The sequence below is a fragment of the Botrytis porri genome (assembly GCF_014898465.1).
Source record: "Botrytis porri strain MUCL 3234 chromosome Unknown BPOR_002, whole genome shotgun sequence".
Classification (NCBI taxonomy): Eukaryota; Fungi; Ascomycota; class Leotiomycetes; order Helotiales; family Sclerotiniaceae; genus Botrytis; species Botrytis porri.
Window position 1 is genome coordinate 3633518 of NW_024066076.1, and position 23421 is coordinate 3656938.

At 37.1% G+C, this 23421-nt stretch overlaps 6 protein-coding genes across 6 annotated transcripts; 1 reads left to right on the top strand and 5 right to left on the bottom strand.

Moving 5' to 3' along the window:
• Positions 1 to 870: 870 nt before the first annotated feature.
• EAF01_002078 (uncharacterized protein) lies at positions 871 to 3366 on the bottom strand. The gene is made up of 5 exons (XM_038910328.1): positions 2909 to 3366; positions 2636 to 2840; positions 1740 to 1790; positions 1559 to 1675; positions 871 to 1499 (listed from the first exon to the last, which is right to left on the bottom strand). The coding sequence occupies exons 1-5, from the start codon at positions 3202 to 3204 to the stop codon at positions 1179 to 1181; spliced, it is 990 nt and encodes a 329-aa protein (XP_038775140.1). The 5' UTR covers positions 3205 to 3366; the 3' UTR covers positions 871 to 1178.
• Positions 3367 to 4195: 829 nt separating this feature from the next.
• Positions 4196 to 5356, top strand: EAF01_002079 (uncharacterized protein; the record flags this gene model as incomplete). Its single annotated transcript, XM_038910329.1, has 6 exons — positions 4196 to 4249; positions 4304 to 4516; positions 4600 to 4822; positions 4871 to 4986; positions 5035 to 5209; positions 5259 to 5356. The coding sequence occupies 6 exons, from the start codon at positions 4196 to 4198 to the stop codon at positions 5354 to 5356; spliced, it is 879 nt and encodes a 292-aa protein (XP_038775141.1).
• Positions 5357 to 6343: 987 nt separating this feature from the next.
• On the bottom strand, positions 6344 to 9476 carry EAF01_002080 (uncharacterized protein). Its single transcript, XM_038910330.1, has 2 exons — positions 8027 to 9476; positions 6344 to 7952 (listed from the first exon to the last, which is right to left on the bottom strand). Exons 1-2 carry the CDS (start codon positions 8715 to 8717, stop codon positions 7042 to 7044), a joined length of 1602 nt encoding a protein of 533 aa, XP_038775142.1. The 5' UTR covers positions 8718 to 9476; the 3' UTR covers positions 6344 to 7041.
• Positions 9477 to 11713: 2237 nt separating this feature from the next.
• Positions 11714 to 11905, bottom strand: EAF01_002081 (uncharacterized protein; the record flags this gene model as incomplete). The annotated part of the gene is made up of 1 exon (XM_038910331.1): positions 11714 to 11905. One exon carries the CDS (start codon positions 11903 to 11905, stop codon positions 11714 to 11716), a length of 192 nt encoding a protein of 63 aa, XP_038775143.1.
• Positions 11906 to 12645: 740 nt separating this feature from the next.
• On the bottom strand, positions 12646 to 14046 carry EAF01_002082 (uncharacterized protein; the record flags this gene model as incomplete). Its single annotated transcript, XM_038910332.1, has 5 exons — positions 12646 to 13069; positions 13129 to 13231; positions 13511 to 13736; positions 13807 to 13962; positions 14029 to 14046. The coding sequence occupies 5 exons, from the start codon at positions 14044 to 14046 to the stop codon at positions 12646 to 12648; spliced, it is 927 nt and encodes a 308-aa protein (XP_038775144.1).
• Positions 14047 to 22344: 8298 nt separating this feature from the next.
• Positions 22345 to 23421, bottom strand: EAF01_002083 (uncharacterized protein). Its single transcript, XM_038910333.1, has 2 exons — positions 22633 to 23421; positions 22345 to 22576 (listed from the first exon to the last, which is right to left on the bottom strand). Exons 1-2 carry the CDS (start codon positions 23068 to 23070, stop codon positions 22556 to 22558), a joined length of 459 nt encoding a protein of 152 aa, XP_038775145.1. The 5' UTR covers positions 23071 to 23421; the 3' UTR covers positions 22345 to 22555.

The window sequence follows — 23421 nt, forward strand, 5'->3', positions numbered from 1 at the left end:
GTCCATCCCCATCTATCCGTCGTTCTATCATCAATCAATCAACTCCTAAAGTATCCCCATCTCGAAGGGTAAAAGAAAAAAGTAAAATTGATCCTAATCTTAATTTGGGGGTTCCGCTGCATCAATAATCCTGGTTGAGATTCTTTAGCCAAGAATTATTATGTCTGAGTGTTTGGGCAAGTGGTCCGGTGGAAAAGCGTTAATAAAAGCTGAGAAGGGAATTCAAGGGAGATGATGGAGCAAGCGAGATCAAGTTACAAAGTAAATATGTAAAAGATGTAAAAGATATACTACATATGTCATGATTCACAAACCAATCGTTATTAATGTGGTTCGAGGGTCAGATAAAGCTTGCTAGTAAGGAAGACTGATGGAAATTATTCTAATCTATCTCTAACATGGAATATATGGAAAATACAATCAACATTCTGATGAGAAGATTTAGATGATGTATCCTACATACCTACTACACATCTACTACACATCTACCAACAACTATCTCATAGCTACCCAGGTAACTTATTGTCATATCAAATATCATCGAATCATATCACTACATATGTATTTCCTTCAAATTCATCTCCTTCAAATTCATCCCCTTTGACTTTATCTTTCACAACGCTCAACCCTCGCCTCCCCTTTCCCCTCTAGTTCTTCTCCTCCCGATCTTTTACCCGTCGTCTCAATGCTAGCAGAAGAGTGAGGAGGCATGAGCGTTTATTTCTCCTCACATCCGTCGATAATTCTTGTCATTTATTCCGAAAGAGTGGAGTTAGTATCATGACGGAAGAAAACGTAAAAAATCAATTTGGAAAAAGGGCAAAGATGGCGAAAGAGAGAAAAAAAGAAAAGAATGGGTTGTTGAGATTCAAAAATGTACGTTTGGAGATGATTCATCCGTTTCGAATTCAGCTCACTTAAATCATGCAACATCTTCCCCGGAAAAGCAATGTATTTTTGTTTCCGATTATTTGGCTGTCTGATACTGTAAAAGTAATTTCTTCTATGCACCCTTAAACGCCAATGCCAATCATCTCGCTGCTGAAAATCGCTGTCATTCATCGTCATATGTCTTTGACTTCATCTCATATCGTTTCCCTTTCGGGATCATGTAATCTCCATCCTTTCCTTCATAAAGCGCCGATTTGCTACCCCTAAATCATACTTCCGCCCAATCTTCATTTCTTCATGGCATATTTCTTTGTATTTTCCTTCGCTTCCTTTGCAAAACCGTCCGCGTCATTCTTCAGTTTATCCGCAATCGTGTTTTCTAAAGGGTCATCTGGGTTTGGAGTGATTAAAAGATTCCTGATCGCCCCAAGAATAGCTGTGATCTTTCCACTAGGCTTCCATTTGTCTTGCTTCAACTCATCGACGCAAATTGATCCTTTTTCATCAAAGGTAATGTTGGGGTGGTAAATGCGGGTGACGAAATTGACCACGGGAGGTTTGAACGGGTAGTCTTTGGGTAGGACGACGTTGAGAACAAATAAACCACCCTGACGTGCCAAGTGTTAGTGAAGAGTTGAACGAGAAGCTGCGTAGGTAGAAAACATACGGCATATGGTGTTTCTGCAGGACCTTCCATCTCGACTTTCCATTGATGCAAATCTTCCTCCTTCACTAAAGATGTGCTGATGCCTGGGATGGGGTTATCGGTCACTTCCTTGAACTCCTAACATACATTCTGTTAGGTCATGCTCTGCTTCAATTTGGCTTCAAGAGTAAGAGTTGCGAACCTTGGCGATACGTCGTGCTGCCATCGCGACGGTTGATAGCTTCGAAGGTAGCTGCAAATTATGGTGGGGTAGGTATGTTGATGTGAGAGGAGGTAATTCGAGAAATGAAGTGGAAGTTGAGATCCTATTTACTTTGTTATTATGACAGGAATAAGATCAGTATTTGAGGCTTCTTACTTATAAGAAATGGAGTAGATATCGATCTCTGACACTTGTTACGAAATCTAGAAGCGAGCTTTGATAAGATTATTTATTTCGTTTTGTTATTGAGTGTTTGATGTGAGGTGAGTGAGAGTACTTCATAGAAAGCTATCATGAAGCAACCCAACCAAATTCACTTAAGGTTCACATCAGAGCTTGAAGATAGTCGGCATTTCCATCCCTGTTGTTCCGAGGAAGGAAAGTGCAAGGCTGAACATTTTGCCGGAAGGCTACTGGTCCTTTACGGAATTATTATTATGTTGACTAGTAAGGTATTGGATCAAAAAGTATTTTATTGTATAAATCTCGGCGAAAGTTAAAAGCTTCAAGAGGGGTGTGAGTTTCTACAGCGAAGAGTCGCCTGTAATAAGGTACCTAGGTAGAAGTTTCCAAATCTAGTCTTTATCCATTATTCAAATCATACCTAATACCTAATGGAACTTGGTTGATAGTAGATACCTAGTAGACACACACCAAAGTATACAGAGTAGCACACTCCAATATTCTCCAAGATCCGCAAGTTTCACCTCATAAGTCCAGCTTAATATCTATCTTTTTCACAATGTTGACAGCAAATCATCCTCACAATTGCATATGCGTCGACTCTTTCAGATCATGTAAACTTGGGGGGTATCTTCTTTCTCTGAATGCCGTCCTAAAATCAGCTATTCCCTTGGTTATTCTCTCTGTAGAACCACAACCAAACCCATCATTCCCAACATAACAGTCTTAAGCCAAGGATGCTCGCTGAGTAAGATAGTAACATATCCCACAAATGGTATGTATCCCACTACACTGCCAATGATATCTTCCCTCTCGATGTAATCTTGTCCACGCGCATATAGTTCTGTATCATCTGCCACATTGTTGTCACCCTTTGTCAACAACTTTGCTTTGGGCCTGTAGTCACGAATATCAGCATGAAAGTCCGTGATACTTCACCGCGCCAGTGAAATAGAGACACTCACCCTGCGCCAAACTTTCTAACCAATCGATGCACAATAGGTATGTCCTTTCCCTTGACATTGTAAACCACAATTTCTCCAACCTTGGTTTCTTCGAGTAAATTCCGGTTCCATAAGAATAAGAGATCTCCACGCTGAAATGCAGGTTCCATGGAGCCAGACAATACGACAACAATTGGCGATGGAGAATCTGACGCTACTGACAGACCTTTCCACATCATAAACGCCGTAGAAAGAATGAGGGCGAAATTCAGCACTTGAGCCGCTGCTTGGCGGGGGTTCTGGAGGAAGGAAAGCATTGTCGCAATGCGCAATTCCTAGGTGAAATCTGGTAGGAACTCAAGCTGTCAGAATCAGTAGATTGATTGTCTTGAGACAATTCAACAATGACGGGTAGCCGTTTCGTGATGATGATTGCGATCAAAGGTACGGACACATTTCTTACAATTGGAAGTTGTAAATGAGGACACCTTCTGAATGTAAGGATTAGTTGTGCTTGGTTTATGCTTGGTTTATGCTTGGTTTATGCTTCGTCCGTGTTACTGGTCCGTGCGTTCTGCATCCCCCTACCGCCCGGGTAGTCGAGGCAGTCTCATCTCATTGTCTTCATTTGGATAGCTAGTAGGTATACCGGTAAGGTGTGGATGGAGCAATTGAGAATTGGAGGCTTGATGAAGCTACCTAGGTAATTACTAGGTAGGTACCTAAGGCTGTACCTATCTTTCATATAAATGGCATTGTATGCATAACTACCATGAATTTGAGGCAGGGACTCATGTGTCTGTCTACTAGGTATCATTACTAGCAGAGTCTATCTCCCTTCTCTTGGAATCTGCAATATCTTGATAGTGGGAAGGAAGGGAAGCTTCCCGCAACATCAATATGTACCAGTTCCAAATGCTCAAGACAGTTGAGTAGCTGCGGCTTATGACCTTGGACTTGAACTGCACACCAAGCTGCATGATGATCAACGCCCTCTTTCTTGTCGTTGTGTCTCTTCGCACCTGCCATTCGTGTCGTTGAGAACGGGAAGTGCAGGTCCTCACTTACTCCTTCCTGTGCTACACTTCCCTATGCTACTTTTCTTCATATCATGTTTACTTTCTTCTTCCCCTCCGTTTTCTTGCTCTTCATCTCACACCACAACACAGTCCGTTACAAAGCATCGTGTTTCTCCGTCGTTTTCATTACTTGATTCATTCATCCAATTCTCGTTTTGGTCACTTTCGTCTTTCGCCTTATACCTATCGAGCTTCCTCTATCTTTTTCTACCAAATCAATCCCCTTACAATGTCTTCGTCCACCGCATTGCTTCCAAGCGGGAGTCATAAGAAGAATGATCATGTAAGTCAAAACGATTCCATTCATCATTGATTGGAAGTCCTAATTCAGTCACAGCCTATCTTTCTTCGTGCTTGCCACTCTCCATGGCTCAACGTCTCTCAGAAATCTCTCGTTGTGTACAGAGGAGCCCTTGCAGCATACTTCTTGATTTCCAGTCTTGTGATCCTTCATTACGAACTTGAAATCAACAAAAATGGCTGGTTGGTCATTTACAATCTTTCAAATATCGTGTACTGCTTGCAAACTCTGTATGCCTGGGTTACATTTGTGAGTATTCATTCTTAATCCCTTGTGCGACTTGTATTGGTATCCGTTCGCAATACTCAGTGCTAATCTTTACCCATCGACAGATTTGGACCTTCATGCATCTCTACTACCCGCATAGCAACGACAATAATTGTTCAAAAATCTCTTCCTCTACTAGAAAGTTCCTCTCACCTTCTCGCAAGACTGCGAACACCAACGAAAAGTATTTGTTCAGTGTCTTTCATTGGGCCACTCTTGCTTTCCCCCATGTCGTTACCTTCATCCATTGGGCAGTCATTGTTCCACGGAATGAAGCATCGATTCCATGTAAGAATCCTCTCATGAAACCGCACTTCAATACTAACCAACAATTAGGTGATCAAATTTTCCATGATAAGCTCACGACTTTTTTCATTTTCAGCAAGTATGGTTTCAACTCCGTCCTTGCTTTGTTCGAGCTCTTCATCCTAAGCAGCATCAAACGATCTGACGTAGGTTTTTCTGATTCCGTCTCACTTATTCTGCTAAATATGTTTCAGCCTGTCTGGAACCATGTATTTGCTCTTGCTGTACTTTCTCTCGTGTATGTTGGCTGGGCAGCTATTGGCAAGTACATTGTGGGAAAATACACATACTTCTTCTTCGATCATGAGAAGACTGGATGGGAATATTACTGGGCATCCGTTGCCGCTTTTGTCGTTCTTGTTGAACTTTGTAAGTCCCCCTCCCACTTGCGATCGTGTAATCTTGCTAATGAATTTAGTCTTCGTCTTTGTGTATTCCCTAACCGGTGTTCGCGAGTCCATGACTAAGAAGCAAAATGACGATAAGAACACTGGATACCAAAGACTTCCCCAGTAGAACTTTGCAACTCAGAAAGAGAGCCAAGATAACTCTAAGCACAATCGTCGAGGTGGATGAGTCTTGCGTAGAAAGATTAAGAAGGATCAAAGTCTGGATGGACAGCAATCCCAATCAATTGTCCAGGTATCATACTTTTTGACTTTGCTTTGTTTGGCATTTTTATTTGTTTTGTTTCCTATTCTGTTTTCCGACCGTGGCATGAAGGCCTTTGGGTTCTCTCTCTGTAATTATCCTGCTTGGCTCACTTTGCTTTAGCTTCACTTTGGTACCTACACGAATTACTTTTTGACTTTCAAGTTCATGTGTTCTTCGTATATGTTGTTGAAGTGTGACCATGAAGTTGAATATTATAACCGGCTTGATTGGACTGAAACGAAGTGTTGAAGAGTTTTACGAGTGATATGACGGACACTCGTATTTAATGCGGCTGTAGTGATTAATCAACGCTTTCCCATGAACGTGTTGAAAGTAATACAAATTTGTATCGCGTTTCTTGATCATCGAAGTGTATGATATCACCTCCGTTTCCGCCAAGAAAAAGACAGATATACATGCGAATAAACAATATTCCAGCCAAAAACGGGTCTGATGTACTTGTATGAGTATCGCCCGGCGTTTAATTAAAATACCTATATTAGCTTGACAGATATTTTAGTTATAGACAGTCTGATAAAGTCCAGAAAGTCAAAACCACGGGAAATATGTAAGTGGTTGATTGAAAAATGGTTGGGCAAGATGTAGAAATGTTGCGGGGGAGTGAGGGCAGCGAGTAGGAATCAATTTTGACGTTGGTTGTGGAAGGTTAACAGGAAGGGGAAAGAAGCAGTCGAGAATAGACGAGAAGAGGAAAATAACTGGATATGAGTGTGGAGGTTGAATGTTGCAGGTTCGTAGGGAACAAGATACTTTTACTTCTACCTTTACTTAGCAAGCCATCTAGCCCGTCGCAACGTTATCATTCGTTAGCAATGATGGAAAAGTTTAACTTGTTTTTGAATTACTGCTAACTACATAATCTTTCGCTGAGAACTGATACCCGCCACACATCTCCTCCATCCATAATCCGCGCTGATAACACATTGCTCGAGAAGAGAACCATGGCAGATAGAATAAAATACTGCTGCAAGCAAACCCTACTCGGGAACTTGTTTCACCGCGTATTGTGTACACTATTGCTAAAGTACAGTTCAATCCCCTAGACGTGATTTTGAACATCTCCCAACATCTATCCTCGATAAAAGATACAGCCACTGGAGCTTCCTCTGCAGACTAACATATATCATACTTAAAACCAATCGTGCAAATCTGTCGCCATTTGAAGCAGAATCTCTGTGGGTTCCAAGGAAAGATCAGATTGAAAAGGAAACAAAAGAGGAAAAAGCAAAAACTTTTTATCATGTACCATCCACTTCAACAGACGGTATATATGCCTGGTAGGACAACCGAAGTCTATGAATCTTTTGTATATGATGACCATGCTTTTGTCTATTGCCAATTCATCCATCGTTACGCTAGATATACAAAGTACAAAGGAAAATATTAGACAAAAAGAAATTTGAGGCCAGGAATGACAGTCAAAAGATGCCATGCCGTCCATCATCGTAATAAATCATTATTCAGGAATGATTATTGAGCGATCGCGAGCTGAAGGAATTGGATGCAAAATGTATGCAAAAAATTTCTCATGCACTGCTGCGACTTCTCTTGTGTTGACGTCCCTGTGACGCACCGCTCGATTTCCGCTTTCGGTTAGCGACATCACCGGCGGGACTAGAGGGCATCAGGGTTTTGGGTTTTCGTCGTGGTGTTAACGAGCTTGTGAGAGAATCAAGGTGTCCATTCTTAACACCTTTTATTGTAGAGGTTCCAAATGCTAGAGCATCTTTGGAAACAGTATTGCTGTTAATGAGATTTTCGTTCTGTCGATTAAGGCGAAAAGCACCGACGTTGGTATTCTTGTCCAGATGGACCAGAAGAGGGTGAAGGCCGTCGGACGTAGTTGGGCGAGCAGGGGTAGATGACGGTGTTTCGGCTAGATCATCTACAGATTCACCTTGTTCCTCATCTAATGCCTCATCCATGTGAAGCAAGTCACCCCAATCAAGAGGTTCATTTTGATCATCGCTGCCATCATATGATGAACTGCTCGTTGGGCGAACGGCATTCTCGTTCATGAAAACAGAGTTTTCGAAAAAAGCTTCTGGGTTACCAGTGTGGTAAGATCCAAATTCGGATGGAGTATCTGATACTGCGCTCATCATAATGTTGGCTTGGTTGCTAAGGACTGGATTGTACTGTTCCATGCTACCGTTTCTAAGGGGTGAAGGTGAGCTAATATCCTGAAGTCTGGTAGGGTCGGAAGAGTACATTAAAAGGTCTTTTCCATGCTCGTCTAATATAACAAAGGGTACATCAGTATTGTGATACCAAGTAATGACATCAGGTTGTCCCTTTTTGCGCTGAATTCGGAAACCAAGGCATGGTGGAGGTGGTGGTGAATTGCCTCGAGGTGTAGCTGCATCTATTTCTGGACGATTCTCTCTCCAATCTTCATCGTCAGTTGTGTCTCCACCCGAGACATCGCTAAGATCAGCTGCAACACATAGTTGTTAGTCCTTGGCTTAATAGCTATGCTTGATAAGTGTCAGATCAGTTTGATTCACTTACATTGATACCCAGATGCATCCGATTCATCACTATCACTTTCACCAGAATTATCCGAATCATTGTTTTCGTGTCCCCATTCTAAATCTGGATCGGAACCATGATCGTCATCATTGTATGTGTCGTCCTCCAGTCCTCTTGCGATACGAGGTGGAAGTGCATCTGCACTCAAGAATGGGCCTTGGGCGGAGGTCTCGGTGTCGAATAGATCAGGGTGCCACATATCCTCATCATCAGAGATGCTGCTGTCTGTATCGTCGTCGGTGAGTTTGTTGACCCTTTTGAGATCACCATTGGAACGAATTTTGTACTCCTCGATCATATTATCCTCGAAAAACTTAGTGTTATCCACCAGTTCTTCTGTCGAATCATCAAATCCTTCCCATTCTTCAAACTTCATTGTTGCTCGAGGCGTGTCTTGTACATCAGTATCCTCCTCGACAGTCTCCAAATCGTCATCTTCTTCAGCCGATTCGAACATAGCTGCTTCTTCATACTTTTCAATCTTAGAACCCCCGGTCCCCCCAAATACATCGGGCTCGTCATCTGAATCATTGTCTTCAGAATCACTGATCAAATCGACAGCAGCGTACGAAGAGTCGGAGGAGTAATCGGTGACCTTTTTGGAATTCTTCAACTTGAGCTTTATTTTGGGGGGAGTCTTGAAAGACTGCCCTTGTGTGTTTCGAGACATTGTGTTTGTGATTTATATGATCTGCAAGAAATATTTGTTGTGGGGTTGATTGCGTATGACCGAAAGTATCGGCGGTGAGAGGAAGGTTGCAAATGGGTGGAGTGTAGAGTTAAGATTTTGTGTTAAATTGTGACTGATGTGTCGTAGAAGATGTCAATCGAGTCTATGAGAGGCGGTTTCGAATTGTGTTAAAGTCAATTGAAAGATTCGGGGTTGTTTAGGTTGTAGGTAGGTAAAATTTTGATTTTGGTTCGTTTGGTCGATGAGAGCCTTCTCACCTTGGGAAATGGCAAGGATTGAGCTCGATCGATAATATGCTGATTGAAATTGAAACTTCCGAATGGTATCAGACCAATTTGTTATAAGTTGGCTGGTAAGACAGTGAAAGTCTAGGGATTTTGTCAAGATCGAATGGTATAAGATTGGGAAGTTTACTCGTTGGCTGAAGGGACTACAGACATGCCCGGTTGAGCATGCTGTAGTGGGTATTCACTGCTCAGCGATGGCCTGCGGCATTGTCTCGACGTATTGATAATTATGAGGATATACTTATTTGAATAAGTGTAGGGTGACTTCGTTGTCTTGTGTTGAATTTGGGTTGTTGAGGTGGAAGGGAGAAAGTCGGAGGAAGAGAAGACATGATTAAGTTTTTGGAGGGGGGTGTCAATTTTCATAATTTGGCGCTAAGAATTGCAAGTGCAAAGTGAATATTCTGGGAGAGACTAAGAGACTACGAGACTACGAGACTAGGTAGGTAATTGAAATGGAAATTTAATTAAATTTTTTCTCTTCTCTCTTTTTTTGGTTTGAGCTTCTGCGAATAAAATGTGCGTGCACGGCGATAATCCTTGCAGAGAAATAATATGGGGATTGGTCGACATGAACGTTTCAACCGAAATGGGATGATTGGTGATTCTGTCACACCCTCTGTACCTCCCTAGTACCTACCATCCAGTAGGTATCTAGGTAGTAATAAGTACTCTTTCCCTTTACCACTTCTCACTTGGGCGGGAAGATTCATTGCTCACCGCTACTATCGTCACTATCCAAAGACGACCTACCTACTCGAGAGTACCTACATAGTTACGTAGTCTAACTCCCAACACTCATTGTCATGTGAGGAGAAATTATTCTGCCTCCACGGCAGTGGCCCCCGGAGGATCAGCGAAGCGTCACTGATTGACTACCCAGAAGTCACTTCTTCTAGATAGAGTCATATCACTCAGATGTTAAATGGAAAGACTGACTTGGGTTTACCGGACGAATATCCTGAACTCGGTCAAGAGAAGAAAAAGTAGGCTAACAAGAAAGGAACCAGTTTCACTCGTCAAAACTTGATATCTATCATTCTGATAGGAGTCATCTAGGAAGATTCATAATTTCAGATCAAGGCATTTGCTTCACTAGGTGACTAGTCAATCTCTGGGAGCCATCTAGAGAGATTTTCATCTGCTAGATCAAGTCATACATGCATGATAGTATAGGGATGCACGAGCTAGGTCGAAGTAAGATACATAGGCATATAACAAGATTGATATGCAACAAATTGCCGTATTTGGTATTCGTCACAAGAATAGCAATTTATGGAGTTATGAAGCCATCGAAAGTAGTTAGTCATCTATGTAAGAAAAGCTGTGCAGTGTAAATCTCCTAAGTAGACGGCAGAGTAGTATGATGTAGAGAGAGAAAAGCAGCAAGGAAGGGGAGAAGAAGTGGTGTTGTTGATGATAGTTGGAAGCCTCAAAGTTAAAGATATCGAACCACTCATGGCAAAATGACTGAGAGCAAATTTGTAAGTGGAGATTTTGATGCTACGGCGGGGCAATTGTGTACGATGAGACGATGTACGGAGTACAACCAACAGGAGAACGGTCCAGTCTCTACCTTCTCTACTGTGGATCCATTTCCATACCAAAATAACTAACAACGCATGCCCGTAGGAAAGCAGATTCTTCTACTCCGTACATGCAGAGCACATGTGTTCCCACTCAGGCCATTGAAAGAAGAGATGAATTCGTTGTGCGGTAATGGCGGGCATTGTTGAAAGCTTTCGTTCTTTTCACCACAGAGTAACCTTACTCTAGCTTAAATTGACGCTCAAATTTGGAAACTCCGGGGAAAAGAGTAACATCAAGATGACATGGTGTTCTCAAAACCAGCACATAATTCGTTGTAATTAGGAAATGGACCTCTGCTCTCCTAAAACGGGATCTTCGGGTTTTGAGGTAGGAAGGTAGGAATGCCATCGAAGTAATGATTCATCGAGAATGTGTTTTCATCCCGATTTCCGAGGGACTGGAGGAAAGGATCTTATTCATTTTTCAAGAGATCAATGGATATACGAAGTATGTAATGTAGCACGTGTGTAGGTATACATATTCGACTCTTTGAGGCTGATATGTGTCTCAGGAACCAACTGTGCCCCTGTTACTCGGTTGCTGAGCTGACTTAGCTTACCTTTAGGTACCTTACGAAATACCTTACCGGACGACTCATGCTTTTTAGTCAATGATAACCTTACCTAGTCGTATAGTCATACGTAGCAGTGACTCTTGACCTATTTCTTCTTTCGGGGAAACCAGCGATAAATTATCTGTCCTCTTGTACTCTGTATTCGCACCAAAAGACCAAAAGAACCCCTCTTCCCTTCAACGTTAAACTTCTAGCCCCTCCATATCACATCATATCTGGGTATCGATAATAATTACTCAAAGTGGATGAAGTGGGACCAATCAGAGTGGAGTAAGGGTCTTGCTTTTTTTTCCTTTCTTTTTCCCGTTTAGCTTTTTGTTTTGCCCGACCAAAGGCGGTGAGCAGCCAGATGTGGAGACTTTGTGCATACCCGTGATACCTAGCTCGCCCTTGTTAGGTTTGCGTCTACGTAATCCTCCTTAGCTACATTGAAACTTCACTACATCAATACAATGCAGTAAGTGGCGTCTGGTATATCTCAATGACAATAAACTCAACAACATCTTTCCATACCTCGATTGTCTTCAAAATGCTGTCTGTATCAACTTTGATAATGGTGGTAGGGTGCAGTATGCAGACTCCCTTCGATCATTCTTCGCCTGATTTTTTCCTTCTTTTTGTTCATCTCTTTCCTCCTCCTCCTCCTCTGCCTCCTCTGCCTCCTCTTCCTCCTCTGCCCCCTCTTCCTTTCCCCAGCACAACCTTGCCATCAACATCTTGGTCTACAATAACTTTTTCATTGTAGCAGCAACTGATATCGCCACGATAACCACCCATTTGACAGTTTTCGTGGCGCCGAGATCCTTAAAGTAAATTCCGATATAAAGATTCGGGGTTTCTTTGACTTCGACACGGCTGGCTTTCTCTTTGACAATGATTTGGATTCTGGCTCAGCATATATTCGTGGTTCTGAAGTATGAAACTTACACCCTTCGATCGTATCTGTAGTACACGATGTTGGGCCTGTTGCGGACCAACAATCGAGGTTTCTGAAAGCTTTGTACATCTTACATTTGCTTGCTGAATGATGGAATATCGGTCAAGCGACTTGATTTCTAGATTTGCAACTGTTTAGATGAAATTTGTGGGTTTGGTCCCTTCTATAATATGGTACTAGAGGTTGTGTGACTATAGTTACCGTCACCGGCGCCTTCGTGATACTATCCTGGACCCAGGGGAGGGAGTTGACCCATTCAAGACAATGTCTACCGATTTATCCGATATAATGCTCGTGATTACCGCCACAAAACTTGCTTTCGTCATTCAACAACATACAGTCATTGCCATGTTCTGCAAATACCACCAAGCGAATGTTATTATCGTTACTGTACAGGATTCTCCTCTTTAATTTTGGTGGTCATGCGCTCTATTATTCTTCATCAAATATGCAGATTGTTGTTCCTGTCATTCGAAAACCTCTTTAAAGATATCTATCCATCCGTCAATTATTGTTGCTTCACCTTGTTGGTAATATCTCATTCTCGCCTATCGTGGGATCCTTCTCAACCTGAGCATGTTCCATGTTACTGTCGACCTTATGGTTCTCTTTGCTATTTGGGATGTTTTCATTTTTATCCAATTCTGTCGCCGGTACGGTTCCACCGCGAGACGTAAAATCGAGACCGGGATACATCTTTGGAGGTAGCTTAACCTTTTCTCGAGATACCTTTGACCCTGACATCTTTAAATCATCCAAAGTATCGGGTGCTTCACTACTTTTGGGTTCTGCAGAATTTTTACCCCGAGAAACTTTGCATCTGCAGCAAAACAAATTTGCGAGTATCGAGCCAGCTCTCAAAAAATACTCTTCATATGTGCGCAGGAATTTGGAAAAATGCCACGCACAGGCCATGATAAAACCAATGAGTGTTTCGGTAATCCTGTTGAAATTGATCACTTAGATCGAGACTTAAGTACTAAAGGAGAGATTGATACTTACGTAACTGAAATTATAGGTACCAACCACCAAGTGTTGTCCCCATATTCGCTCCCGTGGATAGCGCAATACACAACGCTCATTATGGATGCTACAATAACACTATCTAAAACGTTAGTCATTCAAGCCATTGTTATCTTTAGAGCAGAGGAGGCTAGCCCGAACTGACAAAAAACCAGTAGCAAAGATCAACCCTGCGCCTAACTTCTTCCTCCGAGTCATCTTCAATTTATTGAGCGCAATCATCGGTAAGATAGTAAGCCATCGAGGTATTAGCAATCATAACACAGGTGAACTAAAACTTATTTTTCTCACAATAGATAACAATCAATGGCTAAGCCCACTACAGCCGTCGGGATGCTAAGAACGTTCTGGCGACTCATACGTGCGGTAAACAGGTGCTTCACCCATCTACCGCCTCCTAGTGGAATAGCCAAGCATAAAGCAGCAATGGTGATCGAAAAATACCATAAGACGGTGAATGAAAGACTGATGAGACACGCCATTCTCATCCACTTGATGCTACGGAAGATTTCCATGTATGTTAAAAATATGGTTGTTTTCACTAAGCCCAGAGTGAGAGGCGTGAGCCAAGGTAATAGGGCCGTTGTCTACAAATTTGTGTTAGTTAATGCGACACGCAGAACACATTGATTAATGAGACAATGCGAGGAAACATACAATTAAATTGCGGTCGGATAATAATTGAGAGACTGGAAAATCCCACTTATGAAGCCCGAAAGTTCCATTACCCGTGGCGGCTACAACAAGGGCAGTCACCGTCAGTAATTGAAATGAGCCAAGAGAGAAGATCGTGCGTACACAATACCACAACAACTTAAAGAGTTATAGCAACAAGCTATTATTCAAATTGACAAGTCAGTATGATTCAACCTATGTGACTTCCCAAGAATTCTGCATACTACTGTAAGAGTAAAGGTCACTACGAAATGCCCGTCAGTTGTGGGTGCTTTCCTATGTAGATTAGAAACTTCCATAATCTTTGTGACGGAGCCATGAAATTTGAAGTAAGATGAATTTTCAGGTCAACGATACAGTATGTAAAGATTCGAGCAGGATATACTGATTATACGTGAATCTTGGATAACTTGTCTCTTTTATCACTTCAATAAGACCAGTCATAACTTGCTACATGTACTGGGGCCTGGGTTCTTACTTCATTTACAAGTGTGAAAGGATCTAGGCGATTTCTTTCGTATTCTTGACTTGAGATAGTAGACAAAGAGTTCTCATCTAGGCTTGTGTATTCGATATCGCGTGACTGGATTCCAAAATCCCTTCGTCCATTTAATATTTTCGCACCGCATGTCATCATGGGCGGCCATTGAAATTTTCCCTAGAAAAGGCTCTCAGTACCCACTTTTGTTGCAGGGGAGAGTCCAATTTCTCTCCACGATCTTTTTGTACTCTGACTGGGCACGTTCGTCTGGAAACAAAAGACAGTCAAACAGTGGCTCGGGGCTAAACTTTAGCAAGGAACTATTCCATCTGACGTATAAAACACCGGATTCTTCATAGCTTCTGTTGATCGCTAGGAACAGAGAAACTCTTTTCATTCATCTGACTTGAAAGATCTAGATCAAGTTGGTAGTTTAACAATCAAGCACGACAAAGAGATGGCCCTTCGAGAAGTAATCTAGAAACCCCGAAGTCCTCTATAATCAAAGAAAAAATCTTTCTAGAAAGCGTGCTAGCAGACCTTCGCTCTTGTACTATTAGTACTCGCTAATAATACCAAAGTCAACTGATAACCGAGACAAAGAAATCTACACGACCTCAGATCTGGTCTTGATATTAAAAGCCGCACTTTAAGACACAGTCAATACTTTTCGTAGTTGACGGCTATCAACCCAACTTGAATTTTATGGTTCAGGGATTCGGCTGTTCAATGGAGTTCCTTTGACTAACTTTCTGCTTGCTAGCCTGAAAGTTCAGTATACACAATCACAACCAAAAAAGCAGTGATTAAAGATGTCACACATCTAACCAGGGATTTCTCATTGTAATCAACCAATCTTGAAGTCATGGATGGATTGTAAGATTACCAAACGCGGGATGAACTAGTTTGGTCATAAGATCAAGAGATGAATCAACGGGGGGATGTTGAATCAACAACAGAAAGATGAGTCTGACTGAGGTTTAGGAGCAACTTGAAGTTGGGCATATTGTTGGTAATTATCCAGAATATAATATTAATAATAATATTCTAGTAATAATGGAAGACTTAGTCACTTTAGCTTGAAGGACAAATCGAATATAATATAAGAGTTGAATTGAAGACAAATTATAAGAAAGAGCTTAATTGAGCTGAATTTGCTTACTTTTTCCTAGGTTTTCTGTAAAGAATATCCTAAGTTTATATAGTTTATAATGAAATTCTAGTAGTTTTTATGCTTATAAATAAGATCGATTTAAATTGAATTTTATAAAATCATTTTATATTATAAAAGAAAAAATATAATCAATTAATTTAATTAATTTATTAATAATCTTTTATATGATTTTATTTTATTCTATTTTATTATAAATTAATTTAATAAAAGATATAGCTATATTATAATATAATAATATAATTTTATAATATAAAATTATATTATACTTATATTATTAACATATATATAGTTTGATTATTAAGATATTAATAAGTGATTTAATATATTTATTATAAAATCTCACATACCTCCTTAATAGATATATTAAATCAATCTTATTATATATCTTAATTTAGATTAATCTGATTTGTAAATTCGATTAATTTAGTATAAACTAATGCTTTTATAAACCCATCAGCCTTCTAATCATTAGTAAATATATAAATTAGATCTAAATCCTCTAATTTAATAATATCTCTAATAAACTAGAATTTGATTACTATATGCTTACTTCTTTTGTGGAATATAGGGTTCTTAGTAAGGGCTAGTGCGGCTTGATTATCTGTATATAAAGGGAATTTACTTTGTTTATATAGATTAAGTTTTAGTAATAGCTTTTTAATATAAATAGCCTTTTTAGTAATTAGATTTATAATAATGAATTCTGATTTAGTTGTAGAAAGAGCTACTACTGATTATAGCTTAGATTTCCAACTAATTGGCTCATTTTCTAGTATAAATATATATCCGCTAATGGATTTATAGGTATTCACTTCTTCTTCGTAGTTGGTATTATAGAAGCCTTGAATATAAGGGTTCTTTATTTTATTATAATTAATCCCCTTATTTATAGTACCTTTTAAGTATCGTAATATTCTTTTAGTAGCTTGAATATGCTTTGTATTAGAATTAGAAGAGAAATTAGTTAATTTAGATATTGAAAGGACTATATCTAATCTAGTTCTGAGAGCTAGATATAATAAAAAGCCTATAATTTCTTGATATAGCTTGATATTATTATTATTAGCTTTTTCTTTATTATGAAATAGCTTTATTTTAGGGTTTATTGGAGTAGAAACAGGGTTAGAATCCAGTATATTGAATCTAGCTAATACCTTTTTAATATATTCTATTTGGTGTAGTTTCAGGGTATTGCTAATTCTTTCAATTTGAATGCCTAAATAGTCCTTTATAGATCCTAGGTCTTTCAGATTGAAATACCCTTTTAGATTATTAATAAATTTATTAATAACCTCTTGATTTAGGACTATTATAGTGATATTATCGACATATATGCTTAGAATTATATTCTTACTTTTATTAATAAAGATGCATTCTTTGGTAATTAGGTTTTTAAAACCTAATTTATTCAATACGTTTTTCAGAATATAAAACCAGACTCTAGCCAATTGCTTTAAATCATATAAAGCTTTATTTAGCTTTAAGGCCTTATTCTTTAAATCATTAAATCCTTTTAATGGACTTAATAATAAGGGTGTATCGATATTACCTTGTGTAAATGCTAGCACTATATCGATTTTATGAATTAGCTAATCATTTTGAAAAGCTAATACAAATAAGAGCTTCCAAATTATCAATTTAATTACCGATATATATGTATCAATATAATCTAATTCATATAATTGTTCGAATTCTTTAACAAAAAATCTAGCTTTAAAATCTATAGATTCATTTGAATCCTTAATCTTATATACCCATCTAGTTTTTAGAGTTTTATTATTATTCGAATTATCAATAATATCCTAGGTTTTATTCAATTCAAGAGTATTGATTTCGTAATCCATAACTTTTAATTAGTATTCTTTTTCTAATGAATTAATAGCTTCTTCATACGATTTTGGTTTGATTAATATATAATCTGGCTTACTAATAATAATCTTATTATTAATTTTAAGCCTAATATCGAAAACTAATTGAAAGTCTCCTTGATCTATTCCGATATTCACCCTTTTATTAATTGAATTAAAATATCCAGAAAAAGTAAGTCCATTATATAGTAAAATAGTTTTTCCGTTTTTATCGAAATCTTTATATTTAAGTATTATACCTTGAACTCACTTAAATTATTATATTTCAGAATCTTCTTCTTTAAGTTCTTTAATATTAGATTCATTAATAATAGGTTCACCAGGAGTAGGCTTACCGGAATCAACTTCTATATAATTTAATATATCATCATTTTCGCTGTTTCCAGTATTTTTATCGTTTTCAATTATTTCAATCTAAAATGTATTGACATTAATAGGATTGTCTTCTTTTATTCTATTCTGAATAGATTGAAAATCAGGATTCTCTTTTTTCAATAGATTTAAATCTTAGTTCTTATATTTATTTGAATAGGTAAAATCTTTCTGAATATCGATATCTTTAAAGCTAATCACTCTTTTATTGGCTAGTATATAGACTAAGTAATTATTCAACAAATCAAAGCCTATTAATACGTCTTTTCGGGCTCGAAAATTCATTTTTTCATTATAAATTGTTACGGAGGTACCCGCACCGCAACATGGATTATAAGATAAACCTAAGGCGTTGGTGTTGGAACCTACGAAAACAGCACTGTAGGGACAGTTGGATTAAAGGGTAACGAAAGATAGCGGTAACCGAATCAATAAGCAATGATTAAAAGATAGGTACCTATCTTTTGTTGGCACCTACCCTACAGTAGGCACAGGAGGGATAGCGGTTACAGGTTATCTAGTAAGCACAGGTTAGATAAGCAGTAGTATCATGTAGGTCACGGTGCAAGTGTCACGTGATGGATAGACAGTCTACCCAAGCTATCCAGGCTATCTGTGGATAGACAGGATAGACAGTCTACCCAAGCTATCCAGACGAGAACGAAAGGTCTATATAAGGGAATGGGTTTCATTACAATGTAGAGCTTCGTGCTTAAGAACAATCATTAGTTTCATTACTATAGTTACGAGAATTGCAACCAGTTACAACCTTATTGAATTCCTACTTGAAGTCTAGTCTAAACCACCTCGAGAGAACTCTAGACACTTCCACGTGACCCTAGAGGCAGCTCCCGTAACATAAATCTCTTTATTATTAATAATATAAGTAAAAGAGCCTAGGACTTTAATATAGTTTAAATTAGACTTTTTATTATATATTAATTCAAATAATGATTTATTAATAAAACTATTATAAATTCTATTTTTGATATAAACTATAATTTTAATCAGATATAGTTATAAATAAAATAAAATATCTTTTTTCTTAATTAAATAGATTAATCTTTCGACTATATATCTGTTTAATATTTTGACTATTCCATTCTGTGAGTGAGTATATAGACTAATATATTCGTATAAAATCCTATAATTTCGAATAAAATCAAACCATTTATTCAATAGAAATTCAAGAGTATTATTTAATCATAGTATTTTAAGACTAATATTGAATTGATTTCTAATTAGATTATAGAATTCTATTAGAATATTATATACCTTTAATTTGAATTTAATTGAATATACCTAAATGACTTTAGTAACCCAATCAATAAAGATTAAAAAGTATTTTTCACCTTTAATCCCTATAGTTCTAAAAGGATTAGCGATATTTATACTAATTTTTTCGAATTTAAAGCTTATTTCAGGAATTATTAAGAACTCCTTACTTATTTTCTAATAGAATTTACCGAATTTATAGAATTCACAGCTTTTTAAATCAGATTTAGATTCATTTAGTTGAATATTCAAGGATTTAATAATATAATTCTTATTTATATAATCTAGTCTCTTATGGGCTAGGTTAAGATCGATTTTATTTAAAAGTAAATTCGATTCTTGAGTTGATTTTTCTTTAAACTCAGGGGTATTAATGCTTTCAAGATATTTATAATTAACCTTAAAATTTAGATAATATGTATTATTAATTTATAAAGTTATTATTCATATATTAGTCTCTTTATAAATAATATTGATTTTATCTCTTAAAGGGATAATATAACTTGCCCACCCTTTTTGGGCTATTTTATTCGAATTAATAAGAGTTGAGACTATATTCGATATATAATACATCCCCTACAAAATCACTTCAGATTTATTAATTAGAATAGGAATATCTCCTATATTATTAATAAAAAGCTTTTCCTTATTAACTACAGTAATAAAATAATTATTTAATAATTTATAATTCATAAATTATTCTTTATTTAATGAATAATATTCTATAACACTTGAATCTAATATAAATTTATATTTAGATTTATGAATTCAATTAACTAAGCCCATAAAGTAATCTACCATCATTAATTGCTTACTAGAAATAAGTTTATTTGAATTTTTATTCAAATCTATATTAGAATTCGAATTGGATTATTTCTTATTTTAATCTTTATTATTCTTTAATTCAAAGTATTTTATAAAGCATTTAAACTCTAAATATTCCTTTTTATAGCAGTGACTACAATAAAGAGCTTTCTTAAAACTAGCTTTATTAGTATTTAAATCAATATTAAACCATATTCTAGCTTCTTCTAATATTAATTCAGAAAATAATTTGTCTAAATTAATATCGTCTTGATTTTTAGCTAGTTCTTCGTATTTTCTAGAAGTGAAATTATTAAAAGAACTAGGTAAACCTTTAAAAAGAAATTGCATTATAAAAGCTTTAGGGACATTATATTTCATAGATTTTAAGTAATTATATAATAATTAAATTGAATTAATGTATTCGTCCATTTCTTTAGAGTTGGTGTAGTTAGATTCTATTAGCCTATTTAGATATCTTCCCATTAATTTAATAGAAGACTCTTCAAAAATCATATTAATGAATTCCCATAGGCTTTTAGCCATATTTTTATTCTTAAATCTTTCAACTAATTTAAAGTTAATTATAAATTTAATGGCTTCTAGCGCTTTTCTTTCATTTCATTGATATTCTGAAATTCTCTTATTAAATTTAATAGTTAATTCAAATGAATAAGCTTTTCCTATATTTTTATTTATATAGAGAGCTTTATTTGGTGGCACTTTTATACCATTGATATATAGTATAAAACCATTAATTTCGAGGTATAATTTAGTTCGATTTACTCATTCAATATAGTTGGATCTGTCTTTTAAGAGGCCAGATTTAAAGGTTACATTAAATGTTATTTTAAATCTTTATATTAGACTATTTGATTTTAAAAAAGTGTTTTGAATTCGTACTAGTTTTAATGAAACTAATATTAAGATTTGAATGGATTTAATAACGAATTTGATTTAAAGTCGAATTTTTGGATTGAGATTAATTAGATTAGTTATCTTTTAAATTAGATTTTTATTTTATTTTGTATTAATAAAGACTATTTAAGTTAGGGCACCTTAATATAAAGAATATTAATATATAATTTGCTATAGGTAACTTATAATATAAATATATTTTTTAGAAACCTAATTTTATTTATTCAATTAGGTTTAGTTTTAGGGATACAGGCTACAGAGTCTATTTATAAGCGATTTTCAATATAAATTCGATTAATTAATTCGAAATTTCAATATTCAATAGCTTAATAGTTGTATATATATAATATATAATCTTAAATCAAGCTAATTCCCTTTTCAAGCTAATTTTTAGACTAGCCAGACTTATAACCTATTATTAATAATTATTCAGAATATAATATTAATAATAATATTCTAGTAATAGTGGAAGACTTAGTCACTTTAGCTTGAAGGACAAATCGAATATAATATAAGAGTTAAATTAAAAACAAATTATAAGAAAAAGCTTAATTGAGCTGAATTTGCTTACTTTTTCCTAGGTTTTCTTTAAAGAATATCCTAGGTTTATATAGTTTATAATAAAATTCTAGTAGTTTCTATGTTTATAAATAAAATCGATTTAAATCGAATCTTACAGAATCATTTTATATCATAAAAGAAAAATACAATCAATCAATTTAGTTAATTTATTAACAATCTTCCATATGATTCTATTTCATTCTATTTTATTATAAATCAATTTGATAAAAGATATAACTATATTATACTTATATTATTAACACATATATAGCTTGATTATTAAGATATTAATAAGTAATTTAGTATACTTATTATAGAATCTCACAGGGCAAATGAGTTTATAAAGACTTTGACATGAAGATCGACCCTAGGTAGGAGACGACGTTCAATCTACAAATAGCAATCTGTAGGCAAAAGCTCGATGACTTTTTACACAAAGTTCATCACGGAGAGCAAATGATGCACTGATCTAAAAATTCCTTCGCCGGCCTTTCATTGAATGGCCCAGAAATCTTCTGCCTAAGATGTGTGACTTTCCTATGTATCACTATGAGTGCCCTCGATGATTTGTGATGTGCTACTTAAAGTGATGTAAGCCAAGGCTCCTGACTTAGTGTTACGGGAGCTGCCTCTAGGGTCACGTGGAAGTGGCTAGAGATCTCTCGAGGTGGTTTAGACTAAACTTCAAGTAGGAATTCAATAAGGTTGGTAACTGGTTGCAATTCTCGTAACTATAGTAATGGAACTAATGATTGTTCTTGAGCACGAAGCTCTACATTGTAATGAAACCCATTCCCTTATATAGACCTTCTTGCTCAGTGTGATCAGTACGGCTCAGTACTGGTTTGTTTGTACTTTCATGGCTCAGTGTCTATCCCGCTGAGGCAGACTGAGCCAACCACGTGACTTAGTGCCCCAGTCCCGTGCCTATGTTGCGTCGTTCGTAACACTTAGATTCTATCAAAAGTACAAGTAGTGTTCAACAGTTTGGTAATTGGGTAGGATTTGGATTAATGCATTTAATACGAAGATAAAAATTGCAGAGAAATTATAGGGAAACTTGTATGCGCGAGAAAAAAACTGTCCATTATTCATGTTTCATGTGTTCTAATTATTATTTATAGTCGTTGATCCGTTATTGTCGTTGCCTATCTTGCAGTCATCAATTATTAATCCATATAGCACAGCCGTACGAGTAGCCATTTTTAATCAATCCTGTTTTATCCAAGCTCATGCGTTTTCTTTGCATCTGTCAAAATTCTGCGTGTGATGAAGTGCTCATGGGTCTTCGGTTTGATTCTAATCCCATTTATCAGCATTAAGTCGCTCAGATAGAAGGGTTGTTAAGAACTTACATCCCTAACGGCATAATTGTAATAACAGTTGACATTGGTTGCAGGGCTATAGAAAGCCTCTCCAGTGCCTTTCATGGCCGCAGCTGGGCCAGCAAAACTGCTAATGGTGGCTGATGCAACAATCTCTTGATATGTAGCCAACGTAGCATTTTTTGGGATGGCGGCTGTCAATTTGAACGGGGCTTTTATGGCAATTTTGAGGCCCTCAAAGGTAACTGCTTTTTGAGCGTTGATGACTCCGACAGCTTGTGGTTCTGGGTAATCTGGGAGGAAATCCGGGTAGTACCAGAACGCGGAGGCGTAGGAAGCATGTGTGAGATTGTTGTAGCAGTTGGAGAGGATATAGAGTTCGGCAGTGTCGCGTTTGGCGGCGGGGAGAGGGGAAGAGACAGAAATGGCAGTGAGGGCCAGGAGGCTAGTCATCAAGGAAGCAAGCATGTTTGATGATGTGGGTTTGATAAGGAGAATAAGGCTGGTAAATTTTATTAGGCGATGTATGATATGACTGAATATTGGATAGAGTTTAAAATCTCGTCTTGGTGATGATGGGGAGGAACATTACAGAGACAGCACTTCCTTATATAATTCTCAAACAGCCTGGCTTGGATTTGCTCTGGAACAATCTCTTTGCGCGAGGAACATAAGAACCGCCTCGTCCATTCTTCCCAGTAGTCTGGACCTGATGTTCGTGTCCAAAAATGGCCTGACGAGCTTTGGTATAGCAAGTACTAGGTTAGTTTACGATAGCGTAATCGCAAAATCCGCAGTCAGCACATGCTTTCCTAAACC

Coding starts and splice junctions, on each gene's coding strand:
- EAF01_002078 (XM_038910328.1), bottom strand. CDS start 3,204: ATGCTTTCCTTCCTCCAGAACCCCCGCCAAGCAGCGGCTCAAGTGCTG. Junction 1,791..2,635: donor GAATGATGGGTTTGGTTGTG/GTTCTACAGAGA, acceptor CATAATTTGCAG/CTACCTTCGAAGCTATCAAC. Junction 1,676..1,739: donor CAGCACGACGTATCGCCAAG/GTTCGCAACTCT, acceptor AATGTATGTTAG/GAGTTCAAGGAAGTGACCGA.
- EAF01_002080 (XM_038910330.1), bottom strand. CDS start 8,717: ATGTCTCGAAACACACAAGGGCAGTCTTTCAAGACTCCCCCCAAAATA. Junction 7,953..8,026: donor GGATGCATCTGGGTATCAAT/GTAAGTGAATCA, acceptor TATGTGTTGCAG/CTGATCTTAGCGATGTCTCG.
- EAF01_002083 (XM_038910333.1), bottom strand. CDS start 23,070: ATGCTTGCTTCCTTGATGACTAGCCTCCTGGCCCTCACTGCCATTTCT. Junction 22,577..22,632: donor ACAATTATGCCGTTAGGGAT/GTAAGTTCTTAA, acceptor AAATGGGATTAG/AATCAAACCGAAGACCCATG.